The sequence below is a fragment of the Octodon degus genome, unplaced genomic scaffold (assembly GCF_000260255.1).
Source record: "Octodon degus isolate 3935 unplaced genomic scaffold, OctDeg1.0 scaffold00085, whole genome shotgun sequence".
Taxonomy (NCBI): domain Eukaryota; kingdom Metazoa; phylum Chordata; class Mammalia; order Rodentia; family Octodontidae; genus Octodon; species Octodon degus.
The window spans coordinates 4,252,232-4,266,599 of record NW_004524661.1 but is presented as its reverse complement, the minus strand read 5'-3'; the positions used below and the strand labels follow the sequence as shown (position 1 = coordinate 4,266,599).

The 14,368-nt window shown below is 44.2% G+C and overlaps 1 protein-coding gene across 1 annotated transcript in view; it reads left to right on the top strand.

The window, feature by feature from the left end:
* Dock2 (dedicator of cytokinesis 2) overlaps positions 1–14,368 on the top strand; it is a 478,084-nt gene that overhangs the window by 341,755 nt on the left and 121,961 nt on the right. The window contains exon 28 of the mRNA XM_004637060.2: positions 13,862–13,960. Coding sequence (XP_004637117.2) covers positions 13,862–13,960 — 99 coding nt within the window. The remainder of the gene's footprint in view (positions 1–13,861; positions 13,961–14,368) is intronic.

Below are 14,368 nucleotides of genomic sequence, written 5' to 3'. Positions count from 1 at the left end.
GCAGGATTCTGGAGGAGGACAGCCTTGAATATCCATTCAGGGCCAACAAGAGGCGGTGGTAGAAGGGTCACACATGCAGTACCTGATGGGACCAGGCAAGGAACGTCAATGATTTATCTGAGACGAGGTGTTTTCCTAGGACACCACACTTACGTTTGGATAACTGGAGAAATCCCAGACATGCTCAAAGGCTGGTAGCCCTGAAACAAAGCCAGGCCTTGCCCCCTGGGAAGTATGGGCACTCCTGGATCATCCAAGAAGTGGTTGCTGGTGTCACAGGAGGGCATGTAGCCTGGAGTCTTTCAAGTGTCCAAGAGGAATCAAATATCCAGAACATTAGGCAATGTCTTCTGGTTTTTAAATGTCAACAACAGATTCAAATGTTTTAAAAACACTGAGCTGGCCAAACAAAGCCTGTCTGTGGGCTAAGGCAGGCCTGTAGGCTGCCCCTTTGTGACTTTCTGGATCAAGCCTCCTATAGCCCCCTCATGCCTTCCCTGAAGCCTCTTAAATGTGTGTTCAGGTGACTGTCACTATGCAGTATGACTTTGATAATCAGTTGTTTAGTTTTTAACTCGATGTTCTCAACCAGATCTGTATGCCAGGGACAGAATGTAATACACCAAAGAAGAATGAATGGCATTGATAAAGACACCTACTCAACTTTTTTTTTTTTTTTTTTTTTTTTTTTTTTTTTTTGAGAGAGAGAGATGAAATTAGTACTCCATGGTTTATTTTGCCTTAAACCTGGGAATCTAGAGGTTGAGGGAAGATACTGAATATTTATCTCAAATATTAACTGTGGTTATTAGTACGGTACCATTTATTCTCATTATCAGGACAAACGCTCTGGATTGGGGGCAGGCTGGGGGAGGAATAGTCAGGTTAGGAAAGAATAGTCATTGTGTTTGTGGGAACTTGGCAGGTTAGAGAAGCCCTGTTCAGAAGTAATGGAGCCTGGTGTAGTCATTGTCTTGTTATGGTAATACTGTTGGGTTCTAGTTTCAGCTTTGCCACTTCCAGAAGCTGTGTGACTCCAGGGAAGCTATCTGACCTCTCTGGAAGATGGTTTTTCCACTTGCGTTGCCAGGAGGCTGGCTTGCGTGATTGCTTCTAGGGCATACCCTCCCCATCAGCACTGTAATGCTGAGCTTCAATTTGATTAGACTTTTGCCAACGTTTCTCTAGGCCTGCCAGGGTGAAAGAGTCAGTGAACGATTTAAGGAACAAATCAGTCCAGACAACTGTGACATCTTTTTTTCTTTTCTAGATGGAATTAGCAGATATGGGGCTTTACGAAGTTGATCTGATATCTAGGCACCACCAGGCCAGCTCTCTAGATGGCATTTTTCGTTGTGTCATTTGATTTTTCTTTAATTGAGCATATCTCGGAGCACCGGGATGGGCTGATCTCAGAGCACCGGGATGGGCTGGGTGCAGGGGCTCTGTGGCCAGGGAGCTTTTGGCGCCAAGATGCAGAGGGCGGGGCAGGTGGGGGAGGATGCGAAGTCTGCCCAGCCGCAGTGTCACTTTATTGATGACAGAGGCGAGGCTGGAGAGAGTCTGCAGGCACCTAATGTGGACCGCAGAGCCTGATGATCAGAAGGTGTTGCTCACATTTCAGAGGACAGGGAATGGGACAAATTAGAATTTAAGAGGGGAGAGGTGAGCAGAAGGAAAAGAAGGGTGAAATCGTGAAGCTATGGCCACTTGGAAAATTGCAAGCCACTGTATCAGTGAGGTGTCATTCTCAGCACAGGAAGGATGCTGCCAGAAAATGTGCTAGCAGACCAGGGAGTACAGATCAGCTGGCGGGGCACTGTCCTGGCCGTGCAGTCAGCTGCATGTGCCCTTCTGCCACCCTCCTCCTTAAGTGTCTACACACACACACACACACCACCACCACCACCACCACCACCACCACCACCACCAGAAGAGATGTTCTATCCAAAAGTGCTTTACAGGCACTCATTAATGTGAACCCTTGGAGTCAGCTTTTCAAACAGTTATCTCTGAGTTCAGCTTCATAGGATATTTTTCATCATTCGGATCAGCTGCATAAAAGCCAGACCATGATGATTCTGCCAATTTTTACTGTTAACAGATGAAGCAGTGCTCCCTTTATAGAAATGAAGAGCAAGGGCTTTGAGTGACTTTCTTTAGCTCTCAAGACCTTATCAGCAGAGCAGGCCTGAAGGCAATGCAGTAGGCAGGTGCCTCTGTGGCATCCCATTACCTACAGATGGCACTTCAAAGTCCTGAGCCTGGCATTCAAGGTCCTGCTATCTCTGGGCCTTCCAAATACCTCTTGTCATCTCCATCTGAAATTCTACTGGACTGAAGCACCTTGCTCATTTCCACCTCTGCCTCTATCCTCATCCATCTGTAACATCTAAAAGCAGGTCAGCAGTTTCTCAACATATATGCCATCACTCCTCTTCCTTACCTCTGGCAGACATCACTAATCGATTGTCATATTCTTTCCTGCTGAGCTAAGACTTGGCCATAGACTCATTCCTGACAAGATCTCTAGATAGTCACTACCAATCAATTAAATTAATCAAAGTATAAAATGAAATATATTTCCTATTATAGGTCCATGATGTCCTTTTCCGTTCTTCACTTCATCTTTCATTTTTACAGTTCCTCAAATCTACATGCTCTTTGAAATTTTCTCTGGATATGCCTAACCACAAAGATGGTCTCCAGTTCTTAAAATCATAGAGAAAACATTACCTATAACATTCATTTTTCCTTATTTTTAGCATCATAACACGTATTTTTCTTTATGGACAGAAATTTGTCAATTTCAGTGCTGGTGACGTTTTGGGGTAAGTCATTCTTTGTTGTAGGAGATGTATTATATATTATAAGATGTTTAACCAGCTTTCCCAGGCTTTATCAATACATGGAAGGAATAACCACCTCCTTCACTTATGTCCAGACTATTAAATGCCTTTTGGCGGCCAAAATGCCCATAATTGTGCATCACAGTGAAAGACTACGTAGATAGATGAATAGATAGATAGATGATACGTAGATAACAGAGACAAATTAGATGGATGGCGCATAGGTTACAGATAGATTAGATAAATGATAAATGACAGATACAGATTAGATCAATAGATATTTAAAAGATAGATGATATATACATAGATGACAGCTATCTATTAGATCATAGATCAATAAATATCAATAGATACAGATTCTGATGATAGTTAAATAGATCCATAGATAGAGCGACAGATAGACAAATGGAATATCCCTGTCAATCTGAGAGACTGACAGTGTATGGACAGTTATGTATGGCATAATTCCTTGTACACAAGGTGCTAAGGAACTATTTTTTAGCTAATTAGTTAATCAAGAACAAAGAACTATGTGGGAAGGGGCAGCCTTTCTCAGTTCTGAGTTAGGAATCCTGCCATCAATATAGCCTTGATCCAGTTAAGCATGACAGAGTTGAACAGTCCAGCTTTTACTGGGGTCACCTCTGCACTGAGGCCCAGGAAGCTATTAGCAGACCATGGTGCCCACGAGGGTCCCTGTACAGGGACATCTGTACCTATTTGGGGGGATGTAGAAGGAACTAAGAGAAACCTGGATAGTAAATTTATCTTTAAAATAAGATCAGGGAGACTTTCTTGGACATTTTCACTCTTCACAGGGATGTTTAAGAAACCCTCTTATCCACAGAGCAGCCTTCTCTTGTGAAACCCCTCTAGCCTGCCTGCATCTGTGAGTGTGTCTGTTTACCTGCCCCTCTGCCTGCCTCACCCCTCTTTTGTCACAGAGGCTTTGCCAAGTGAAATGGGCAGGGAGAGACTCCACAACTCCTTATCCGCAGTGCAGCTCCCCGTGTCCACAGGGAGGCTTAAATCATCCTCCCCCAGTGAACCAAAAGTAAATGCTTACTTGTCGCAGCTGATCAGAAAACTGTTCCTGGGGAATGAGGCTGAATGCTCCAAGAAGTCTTTCTACATTTGATCTTAGCCCAAAGGCTGAGAAGCCATTACAAAATGTCTTTCTGAAAACTGATGATTTCTGGGCTCTATAGGGGCCCTATGCACATGCCTTCTGACTTCTTCCTGCCTACAGGGGCAGCATTCTTATCCCCATTTGCAAGGAAGAACTGAGGTTCAAAGAGGTAACGTTGTACCTCCATAGTTCCAGAGCATGTCAAATAAAGCTAGGATTTGATCCCAGGATGTAGGATGTGTCCTAGGTCTTCTAACAAACTACCTTGGAGGGAAACCAGATATATTTCCTAGTATGTGACACTGGTGTCTCATACAGAGTCAGTCCTGGCATTGGGATCCCTAAACACTGCAGAAAATGGAATATCTTTAGATAAACCCAAAATTATAAGAGATTCATAGGCCATAGAGCATTGACATTAAAAGGGTTGGCTCCATGTCTGCCCTTACCAGTTGCTGTGCTTATTACCATCTGACTACCTCAATCCACATATCCATCCCTCCACCCACGTGTCTCTCCATCTTTGTATCCTCCATCCATGCATCTATACATTAGTCTATCCATCCATCCATCCCTCTTCCCCCATCTCTATAAAAGCATGAAAAATGCCCAGAATAAAGTTTCCAAACTTTCAAGTTTTGTTTGGCCATGGGAGGAATGCTGAAATGAAATATTACATACTTTCACTACATTATGCATTGAAGTATTGCTTCACTTTAATTATTGCAAGATCATTTGATATTTATAAAACAGTCATTTTGTTTTCTCTTTCTAAAAAAAAAAAGCATTTGGAGTCAAGCTGATCCAGGCAAACTACATAACCTCTTCACTCTTTGGTTTTGTCTTTAAAGTGCGAACAATATTTCAAACCTCTAGCGGATGTTGAAAAGATTAAAAGAAGGAAAGCACATGCGACACTTGGTCCATAATCAGTACTCAATAACTGTTGGCTTTTATGACCATCCTCTTACTTTTAGTGGTGCCTGACACATAAATGTCTGATAATAGTTTTGCTTCCTTGCAGTTCTTTTCTTCCCTTCCTACTATACTGCAGATAAAAAAATCTCCTTACAGATGGAGGAAAAAGAACGTAGCACAACATCTGACACACAGCCCTGGATAGGTAGCTGATATATCACCATCACCATCATCACCATCACCATCATTGTTGTCGTCGTCATCATCATTGCTTGGCTTATAGCCCCTCCTTCCTGAGACCTAAAATACTTTTGTGACACCTTTTTCTGTGGAAGGTGGATGCTGCCCTTGTTTTATCCTAGGCTCACATGTTTGCAGATATGTTGAGGAGCTGCTGAGGATAGGCGCCTACAGCTCCACACCATGGCAGTGCTACTGGGGGCATGAGCTGAGGACTGCACATACTACCCAGGACTCAAATCAGACTCCAGCACAGCCTCTCCTGAGATACTCAGTATGAAAAGTTAAAGACCATCTTAGGTGTATGCAATGAGAATACATCATTGTTCTGAAATTATTCTTTTGGAAATCGGAACTATGAGTCTTTTACCCACCACAGAATGAGTTTAAAAAAATGATATGTCAGTTAAAAATGGAGGCGGTCCTAAATCTTAAACCTTTTTCTTCCTTTTTTTTTTTTTTTTTTTTTTTTTTTGGTGGTACAGGGATTGAACTCATGACCTTGTGCTTGCTAGGTAAGTGCTTGTTCTCTTGAGCTATCTCCACAGCCCCTGTTAACCCTTTTTCTCAGCAAGCTGGCTCCTCAGGTCAGTCCCCCAGATGCAAATGATTGGGAGCAGCCAGGAATAGGTTACTGTCTGTAGTAGTAGACACTAGGGAGCTGAGCTGAGCCCGGCAAATCCGGACAAAGCAAATCAATGTAAAACTAGAATATGCACCCACCCCTGCGGAAGGAGAGCTGGATACTGACATAAAAAGAGCCATTTAGCAAGCAGCACATGCTGAGGAATGGATGGCACCACCAGAAATGAGGAAGAGCCAGCGCTGAAAACATAATTTGCACATTTCATGAACCCAGAACCCTCGGAAGCACTCTAGCATAATTCCTTGAATACAGGCTTATGTGTGGATATAGAATCTACTGCTTTAAAGTGGGGGCTCTTGCAGCACACAGCAGTCAGAGTAATCTTAAAAATTCCAAACGATGGCTTCCTTTACCCTTGAAAGAAAATCTAAACTCTACTTCTTGACCCAGGGGCCCACAGGATCTGGCCCTTGCCTGTCTGCCCGTCTGTCTGTCTGACCTCATCTTATATTTCACTCTCCTTCATTCCTACCTTCTAGCCAGCCACGCAACTTTCTTGCAACTTCTCAGATGCCCCTGCATATCCTCATTTTGGGGTCTTTGCATCTGCTCTTCAATTGCCCGAGGATGTTCTCCCAGATTTTTACATCATCTACATTTTCCATGTTCAAATAGGCCACCACTACCACCCCATCGTAAACACATTCCTTCCCATTCCATCTCCACCCATTGCTTTGTAATATTTCATTAGTAGCACAAATCACTGTCTAAAATCACTTTATGTATATGTCCTCTAATTTACAGTGTGCCCCCTCTCTACAGTCTCACCCATCACGACGTGAACTTTTTAATAGCAAAGCTTTTGTGAACCTTGACACAGCTGCTTCTCTAGGACCTGACAAGTGCCTGGCGCACAGTAGGTACCCCGAGAGTGTTTGCTGTATTAGGAATGAGTGAAAGCATGACCTCACCTTATATTCCTAGAACCTTCCTGGTGAGAGGGCTCAGTGAGATGATGAAGGTCTTACCCCCTTGGTGGTCTTCCTCAGAACCATAGTGCTTAGACTTCTGGCCTCTCCTATGGTGAAGGTGGTCAAATGTTCAGAGTTTGTGCATGGGGGTCTTTGTCACACTCTTGCAGAGATGGGGAGTACTATGATAAATTCAGTCTCTCATCTAATATTTATTGAACCCATTAAATATGAAAGTTCAATTCTAGATCCTGGAAATACAGCAATTAATAAATGGACAAAATCTCTGCCAGGTGGAGCTGATAGTGTATACGTGACAGATGCAAATAGATTTCAGAGTCAGAAAGGCCTAGAGTCTAGCTCCTGTGCTATCACATACTCAGTACCTATCTAGGCAAGTTGCTTAACCTTTGTGACTCCAGGTTTCATCTGTAAAAACAAGCATGAGACTGACCTCAGGGGACTGGTGAAAGCACTCAGGGAGGTGATGAAGCAGTCTTGGGCACTGGACTGCTTGAAGGAAGGAATAGGACTTGTTCCTCTTTGGCCCCCTCCTCGAAATTAAATATCCCATTATGTCCTTTGGAAGATTTAAATTGAGCTCACACTGCCAAAGTAGGCGCCCAGGCTCTAGCTAGGAGCAGGCATCAGTTTCAAAGGAAGAACGTGTGACACTCCAGACTCCTCTTCCAGCCAGAACTCAAAGCAGATTCCTCACACCTCCCTGCCTGCTCCTTGTCAGCACAGAGAGCTCTCTGAGGAGATGCCAGGCCCAGGGTCCTGACCCTGGCTTGCGCTCTGGAGCTCTGATGTATTATAATGCCCACATTGGCAGGCAGGGGTGCATACAGCTCCCGCTCCCAGAGCCCCATGGTTTCACTGAAGAAGCATGTCATAAAGCAACGAGAGGACACGGCATCCAACAGGCGCCTTTCTGGTTCCTTGTGATGCTGTGCCTTGGACATGGAGCAGATCCCACAAACCTCCTGGCTTTGTGCCCATTGAGCTGCTTCCCCGAGATGAAAAGTGACTTGGTTTACTCTGTTACCTGCGGCATCCCCTGAGCAGCCAAAGAACATCACAGCATATAAAGACAGGCACAGCCTAATACCAAATAGCTGGAGAACTAAGTTTTCCATGAAGACAGTTGTATTTTGTGCTTTTGAGCCACTGGGGCACTGTTGTTACATTTTCTACTTATCAGCAAGTGTCTCCAAATGAAAGAAATCTCCTAGCATGCTCTGCTCCAAGAGGTGCACACTTGATTTACTAAACAGCTGGACTTGAGGCATGCTGTTCACCAAAGACTTGTTCAGAGTAAAAGGCACCTAGCTGTTTCAGCCTGCGCCTGGGAGCACTTGATGTGTCCACAGTCATGAGTAAGTAATCATTTTCTCTGTGCAGGTCAGGAATTTTAACTAGCTGCTCTGCGCGGTTTCTCAGGACTACAGTTAGCAACAAGACAATAGTAATCACAGAAGCCAGCATTTATTGAAGACTTTTCATGTACTAAAGTCTTTCTACAAATTCATTCAATATTTTATTCCATGTGAAGTGAGGAATAGTTTCGTCCTCTTTGATAGATGGGGCAACTGAGGTGCAAGACAGTCCTCGAGGGCCAGCCAGATAGCTCGGTGGACTAAAGTGCCTGCTTAGGCATTTAGTGCCTGGGGGCACGCTGAGAGGACAATTGAGACTGGGTGTGGTGGCAAGCACCTGTAATCCCAGCACTTGAGAGTCTGAAAACAGGAGAATCACCATGAGTCCAGTCTACATAGTGAGACCCTGTACACCCTGGAGACCCTGCCCTAAATTCATTAAAAAAAAAAAAAATAAGACTCCTCAAGGTCACAAGATTAATAAAAGGCAGAACCAAGGTTTGAACTTGGCCGTCTGTCTCTCAGCCGCCCCTCCTATACTCCAAATCTGGGCAGAACCACAGGGAAGCCCTTCAGAACACGACCTTCTCCATCCTCCTCTTCCCACTGCCGTACCCCTGGCACTCACCACAGAACCCAGAGCTGGTGGCTGTTGTGGGAGAATGGGTGCTTTAGCCACCCTTAAAGAATGCTCCAAACTGCTGTATCCAGCTGTCTGAGGAAGCTCAAAGATGAGTGGATTTTAGGGTCCTCGTTTCCCTGACACAGTCCCCTCCCACCTCCAGGCCTGAATCTACCACACAGATAGCACTAGTTCCATCCCTGAATAAAATCTGTTACGTAACTGCATGACCGACATGGGGGTGAATAGCGCAGCAGCCCGAGAGTGGCATCTGGCCCCTCTTAGTTTCGAAAGCACGGCTCACAGGAGCAACTTTTCATCTCTCTGAGCCTGCCTCGGCACGCAAACTTTCCTTCATCTCCTCTCCTTGGCACTTCTTATATTTTATTTTATTTTCGTCGTGCACATTATTTGAAGTTACTATAGCAACGTGTCATCAGCCGGTACGCATAGTAATGTGGGCATTTAGGTACCAAGCTCCCAAAGTTGGTTGTTTCCCTACCTCTGCGATCTCATCACTCCCACTACCCCCAGGTGAGAGGGGGGGATGCCTCTGCAGCAGTCAGGCCCTCTCCCCTATTTTGTTTCTTCTCCAAGGAAAAAGAAAAAAAAAAAAAACCTGATGGCCTCTTCCTTGCCTCACTTGGCACTGCAGGTCTCGTGTGTGTGTGTGTGTGTGTGTGTGTGTGTGTGTGTGTGTGTAGGTGTGTTTGCATTAGAGGTTGTTAAATAGATATATTTAACTTGAGTGTTATATACCAAAATTATTGGCATTATCATTGTGAAGATGATGATTCTTTAATGCAAAGAAGAGAGTACAAGGTTTTTGAGGAAGACCACTTTCAGATTAAAATCATCTAGTATACCAGCTAATTAACTTACTCACCCAATACTGTCTGTCTCTGTCTCTCTCTCTCTCTCTCTCTCTCTCTCTCTCTCTCTCTCTGTCTCTCTCTCTGTCTCTCTCTCTGTCTCTCTCTGTCTCTGTCTCTCTCTGTCTCTGTCTGTCGCTCAGTCTCTCTGTCTCCCTCCCTCCCTCTCTCTGTCCCTCTCTCTCCCTCTCCCTCCTTCTTCCTCCCTCCCTCCCTCGACCCCCTCCTCTCTGTCTCTTTCCATCACCTAGTGAAGAGACCCTGACTGCTTTCTCTTGCACTTTCACATCTCTCCCAAGTGTGCAAGACCTGGCTGTGTGCTGTTGGGCTGAATTAATTAAAACAATTGATCGTCTTGGATCACTGAAGAGAGTTCTATATGGCAAATAAGCCCTGCCACTCATTGCATTAAGTAGCCCCTCACCAGCTGAGTGCCTGTGATGACTGTACTTATTTTTACACATTTGACCTAGTTTCAAACTGTGTCTCCTCATGCTGTGATTCATTAGCCACATTTTAAACCACCCTGATAGGAGTGAGGTGATTCTGCCTGATTTGCGCCAGAGTCTCCGGTTCAGTATCTCTCTGGAATTTAATATGCAAGCCCCACTGGTGTTGTGTTTTAAGAAGCAATTTCCTATCCAGACACCTGGCATACTGCTTGGGTATGGATGAGTGGCTGCCTCATCCCTTAGTAGTAAATACAGGGCGATTATAGATATCTGCCAGGGATAGGATGAGGGGATTCTCATTAGGCTGAACTATAAGGGATCCCCTGCCCCTTAACCCCCCCATGCAGTATTCACGCTTTTCCAGATTACTGGTGAAGCTAGAGTTTGGGCTCCTAGGTGATAAAGTTTGAGCAGTGTCAGTGTTAGGGTTGTTTTGGTTCCTAGGGCAAATGCAGACTGATTACCACCCCACCCCCACTCTCAGTTCCTTCTCAAAAAGTAAGATATGGTTGGCGGTTATGGAAGTACAGTCTCGAGCCTGTAAAAAGGGAGAGGGGCAAGATGCATTTGCCATTCTGAGGATACTATTAGAAAAGAGATGCCTGTCAGAAAAGCGTAGTGTTATTCTATCATTCTATCATTGTATGACACAATGCTTTTTTAAAAAATTCAAATGACAGAGAAGAGCGTTTTCTGAACACGAGGCTGCTACGGTGCCTCACTCCATTTCAGGTATCAGTTGTCCACATCTGTGGGATTTCTGAAGGATCAAGCACTAAAGTGGGCTAGACACTACAGAAGAAAGACGGGATGCTCCCAGCTGGAAGTAAACCATTGCCATTTTTCATTAACAGCCAAATGCAGGTAACTTGTCCAAAGTTCAGGCACAATGTGCTACAAATCCTACTGAAAGGCACCCAGCTGGGTTTTTCTATGTGGTAGTTAGAACAAAGAAATTAAGAAGCTGGTAAAAGTAATTTTGGTTGATTACTGAACTCTAACATATTGATCAACTACTAATAAAATCATAATGGTTTCTTTCATAAAATGGTCACTCTCTCTAACAGGGACCAGAATCCCCTCCTTTCCTTTTTCTTTCTTTCCTTTTTTTTTTTTTTCTTTTAAATCTAAGCATAGAAGTTTCTCTAAACAGGGCTTTAGAGAATGTAGCCTTTCAAAGCTAATTCCTAGCAACCTGTGCTCTACGGTTTACGTTTTCTGTTTTTACCCCTTCAAATTCAAATCAAGCCCCTGGAAATAACAAGCATTCCGTATCTGTGCATCTGGGGCAGCCTGCAGCTCTGACAATGGTGGATTCCCCCCACACACTGCCACACACACCCATACTCTCTCATAATCCTAGAGCTCATTTAAGCCAAAGCTTTAAAAGTAAACTATTATCCGAGAGACGACAGCATTCTCTCTTAGATCATGGATCGCACAACAAAATAGAAACCCTTCCCCACATCTCTTACCTTGAAGCAGGGCAATTACCTGCAGAGGCTCTCCCCGTCCTTGCCAAACGAGTGTGGCTTTGAGCAGCAGCAGAATAACTCCAAAAGAAGGAGAAAAAAGTCCTTTATATTGTAATTTCACTGTTTATATGCAAGAAGTGTAGTGGGTCTGCTCACGTAGGAATAAATAAAAAGCCGAACAAACTGCACAGCAGCTACCATGTGAAAAGAAAAGACCTCTAGTGGCCACAGTCTGAATTCTTTAAGGGAGGAAGAGAGATGAGATGGAAGGAATAGAGGAAACACAGGCTTAAGTGTGTGTAAACACACACACACACACACACACATTCACACACATTCACATCCACCCACACTACTACACCTCTATACCCTTCAAACTCTAGGTATAAACAGAAGTTCTTTATGTGATTTTGTGATTTAAGTAAGACCAGGCTAGGTTAGCAGCCACAGGGATGTTGCTATCTGGTTTGCAAGGAGTGTGAATAATTTCACAAACTCACGACCACCCCCTGAAGACTTGAGCAGAGTGGCTTTTACTGTGAACCATCAAGAGGGTGAGGCCCACCAAGGGTCATAGGCCAGTGCTCAGCACTCCGGCTCTGTGCCTTGCCAGATTTCCATCTTTTCTAATCAGTTATGGTGTACAGGTACGGTTGTGACCGGCCAGCAGGACCAGCTTCCTGTACGTGTGTGCCCTGCTTAATTTTACAGAGTCCCTTGCTTTAAAAGACCACACAGCTACTTGGAAATTCTCAAATATTTGAAACAAAGGCCCTACACTTTCATTTTCTCCTAGGTCCCACAGCCTACAGTGCTAGTCTTGAATACCATCCCAAACTTTCTAATTGAAACAACCTGAAAGCAGCAAAACAAAACAAAACTGCATCCATATTTTTGGGAGCTACTTTGGTGAATAAGAGCTTGAGAAACATTCGATTACCCAAAAACAAACAACAACAACAAAACCCCATTCAATTGCCCAAAAGCTTTCTGCACAGGAATGCAGAAGGGGCTTACTGGGGTCTTCAGGACCTATTTTTCACCACTGATACAAAATGATAAATCTGTAATTTGTGGGTGTTTGCAGATATCGATGGATTAATAGTTGGGTTTTTTTTTTAATAAAGGAGAATATTTTATAAACAAAGGCAGAAGCTTATTAAACCAAAGCCATTGTTTTGTTGTTTAAATGTAATACTTCTAAGCCTCACCTTAACAGCAGTGGCTCCTGGAGACACCTGTGTCATGCCAGCCAGGCCATTTCTTGCACGTCTGCTGTGGCTGGGTTACACCCAGGAGTTCCTGGGGGTCCTGCTTCCTGCCAAGATATGAGCCCCAGAGAGATCTTGCAGGAGGCAGCTGAGAGCAACTTCTTGCCCCTTTTGGATCAGTGGCCGCTGTTTCCCTTCCAAGTTCCAGAACAGACCTCCATCCACATTGCTTTGGGTGAGAACCTGAGCAGAAAACACACCTGAAAAACACACCTTACCATGGGGGCAGAAAGCCTAAGAGGCTTTCAGGCGCTGCATTCCACTGCCTCAAAGGTGGGCTCTTAGCCCTCCTCTTCCAAGGATCCTTCCCTTCCCACCTGCTCTCCAGGTCTCTGCCATAATTTCCCCCTTGTCTGGATCCTTTAGGCCTTTGGTCTGCTTCCCAGATCGAGCATCTTGTACTTTCTCCTTCGTGGGTATTCTTCATGTTTTCCCAACTAGACCATGAGCTCACAAAGAGTAGCAGCGCCTCTTCTCATTCCTTCAGTCCTCAGTAGACCTAATATGCATGGATGCCTGCGGGTGCTGGCTCTCTCACTGGCTGACCCGGGGTGATCTAATAGCGCGTCCTTCTGCAGAGTACTTTCATGTGCTCCTGGGTGCAATGGGGTATCTGCTCCTTCCGGCAATTTCTCAGGGGGCAGATAGGGGCAGTCCAAAGGACTATTATCTCACATTACTGAGGAGGCAATTGGGATTTGCATGTACAGCATCATGTACAGAAAACAAAACCACCTCTAGGGCCATGACATAAGCAGGATTTCCTGCCACCCATGCAGTGCTCTTTGCCCAGTGTGCAAGCAGTAGGAGAGATGATGGATCACATCTTAGTTTTGTAATTGAAGCTCTGCTTGCAATCCAGGCACATAATATGTGTTCAGTGAATGTTTTATTGGTAAACAGGCAATAAGGAGCCATTTTCTCATAGGGAAGCTTTATGTACTGCTCTGGTAAAAGAGTTCTCCATCGCTAGATGGCTCTTTCAGACTTACCTGGGTTGGTTGGATACTTTCCACCTTGAAGTCAAAGAAGTGGAGAAGATCGGTTCTGTGGCACTTTTTCCACTAGTTCATAGTGTTTTTCTTTATTTCTTACAGAGTCACTTCGTAGCGTGTATGACAGCCATCTTAGACCAGATGGGTGACCAACACTATTCCTTCTATATTGAAACCTTCCAGTCCAGCTCGGACCTTGTGGTAAGTCTGAAAGATGCTGGTGACAGGGCAGGGGAGAGGAGTGTGTCATGTCATACTTTTGGTTCTCATGAGTTGAGGGGCAAGAAAGTCTCCACAATCTTGAGTACGTGTATGTGTTTATGGTTATGCACATGCATGCCTAATTCCCTGTCTGTAATATATTTCACCCCTGGAGAATATCTTCAGTCCATGTTGGAATCAAGACCTGACTGACCTAGGTATGCTTTCACAAGTATTTATTAATAAGTTATGGATATTGTGGGACTTAACAGCATGAGTGTTGAGGTCCCATGGCTATAGATTTTTTTATTTTATTTTATGGAAAAAAGGTAAAACAAAATTTCATAACAATGTAATTGGAAAATAACAATAGTTAATACATTGTATATTGTTATCTTTTTAATATTT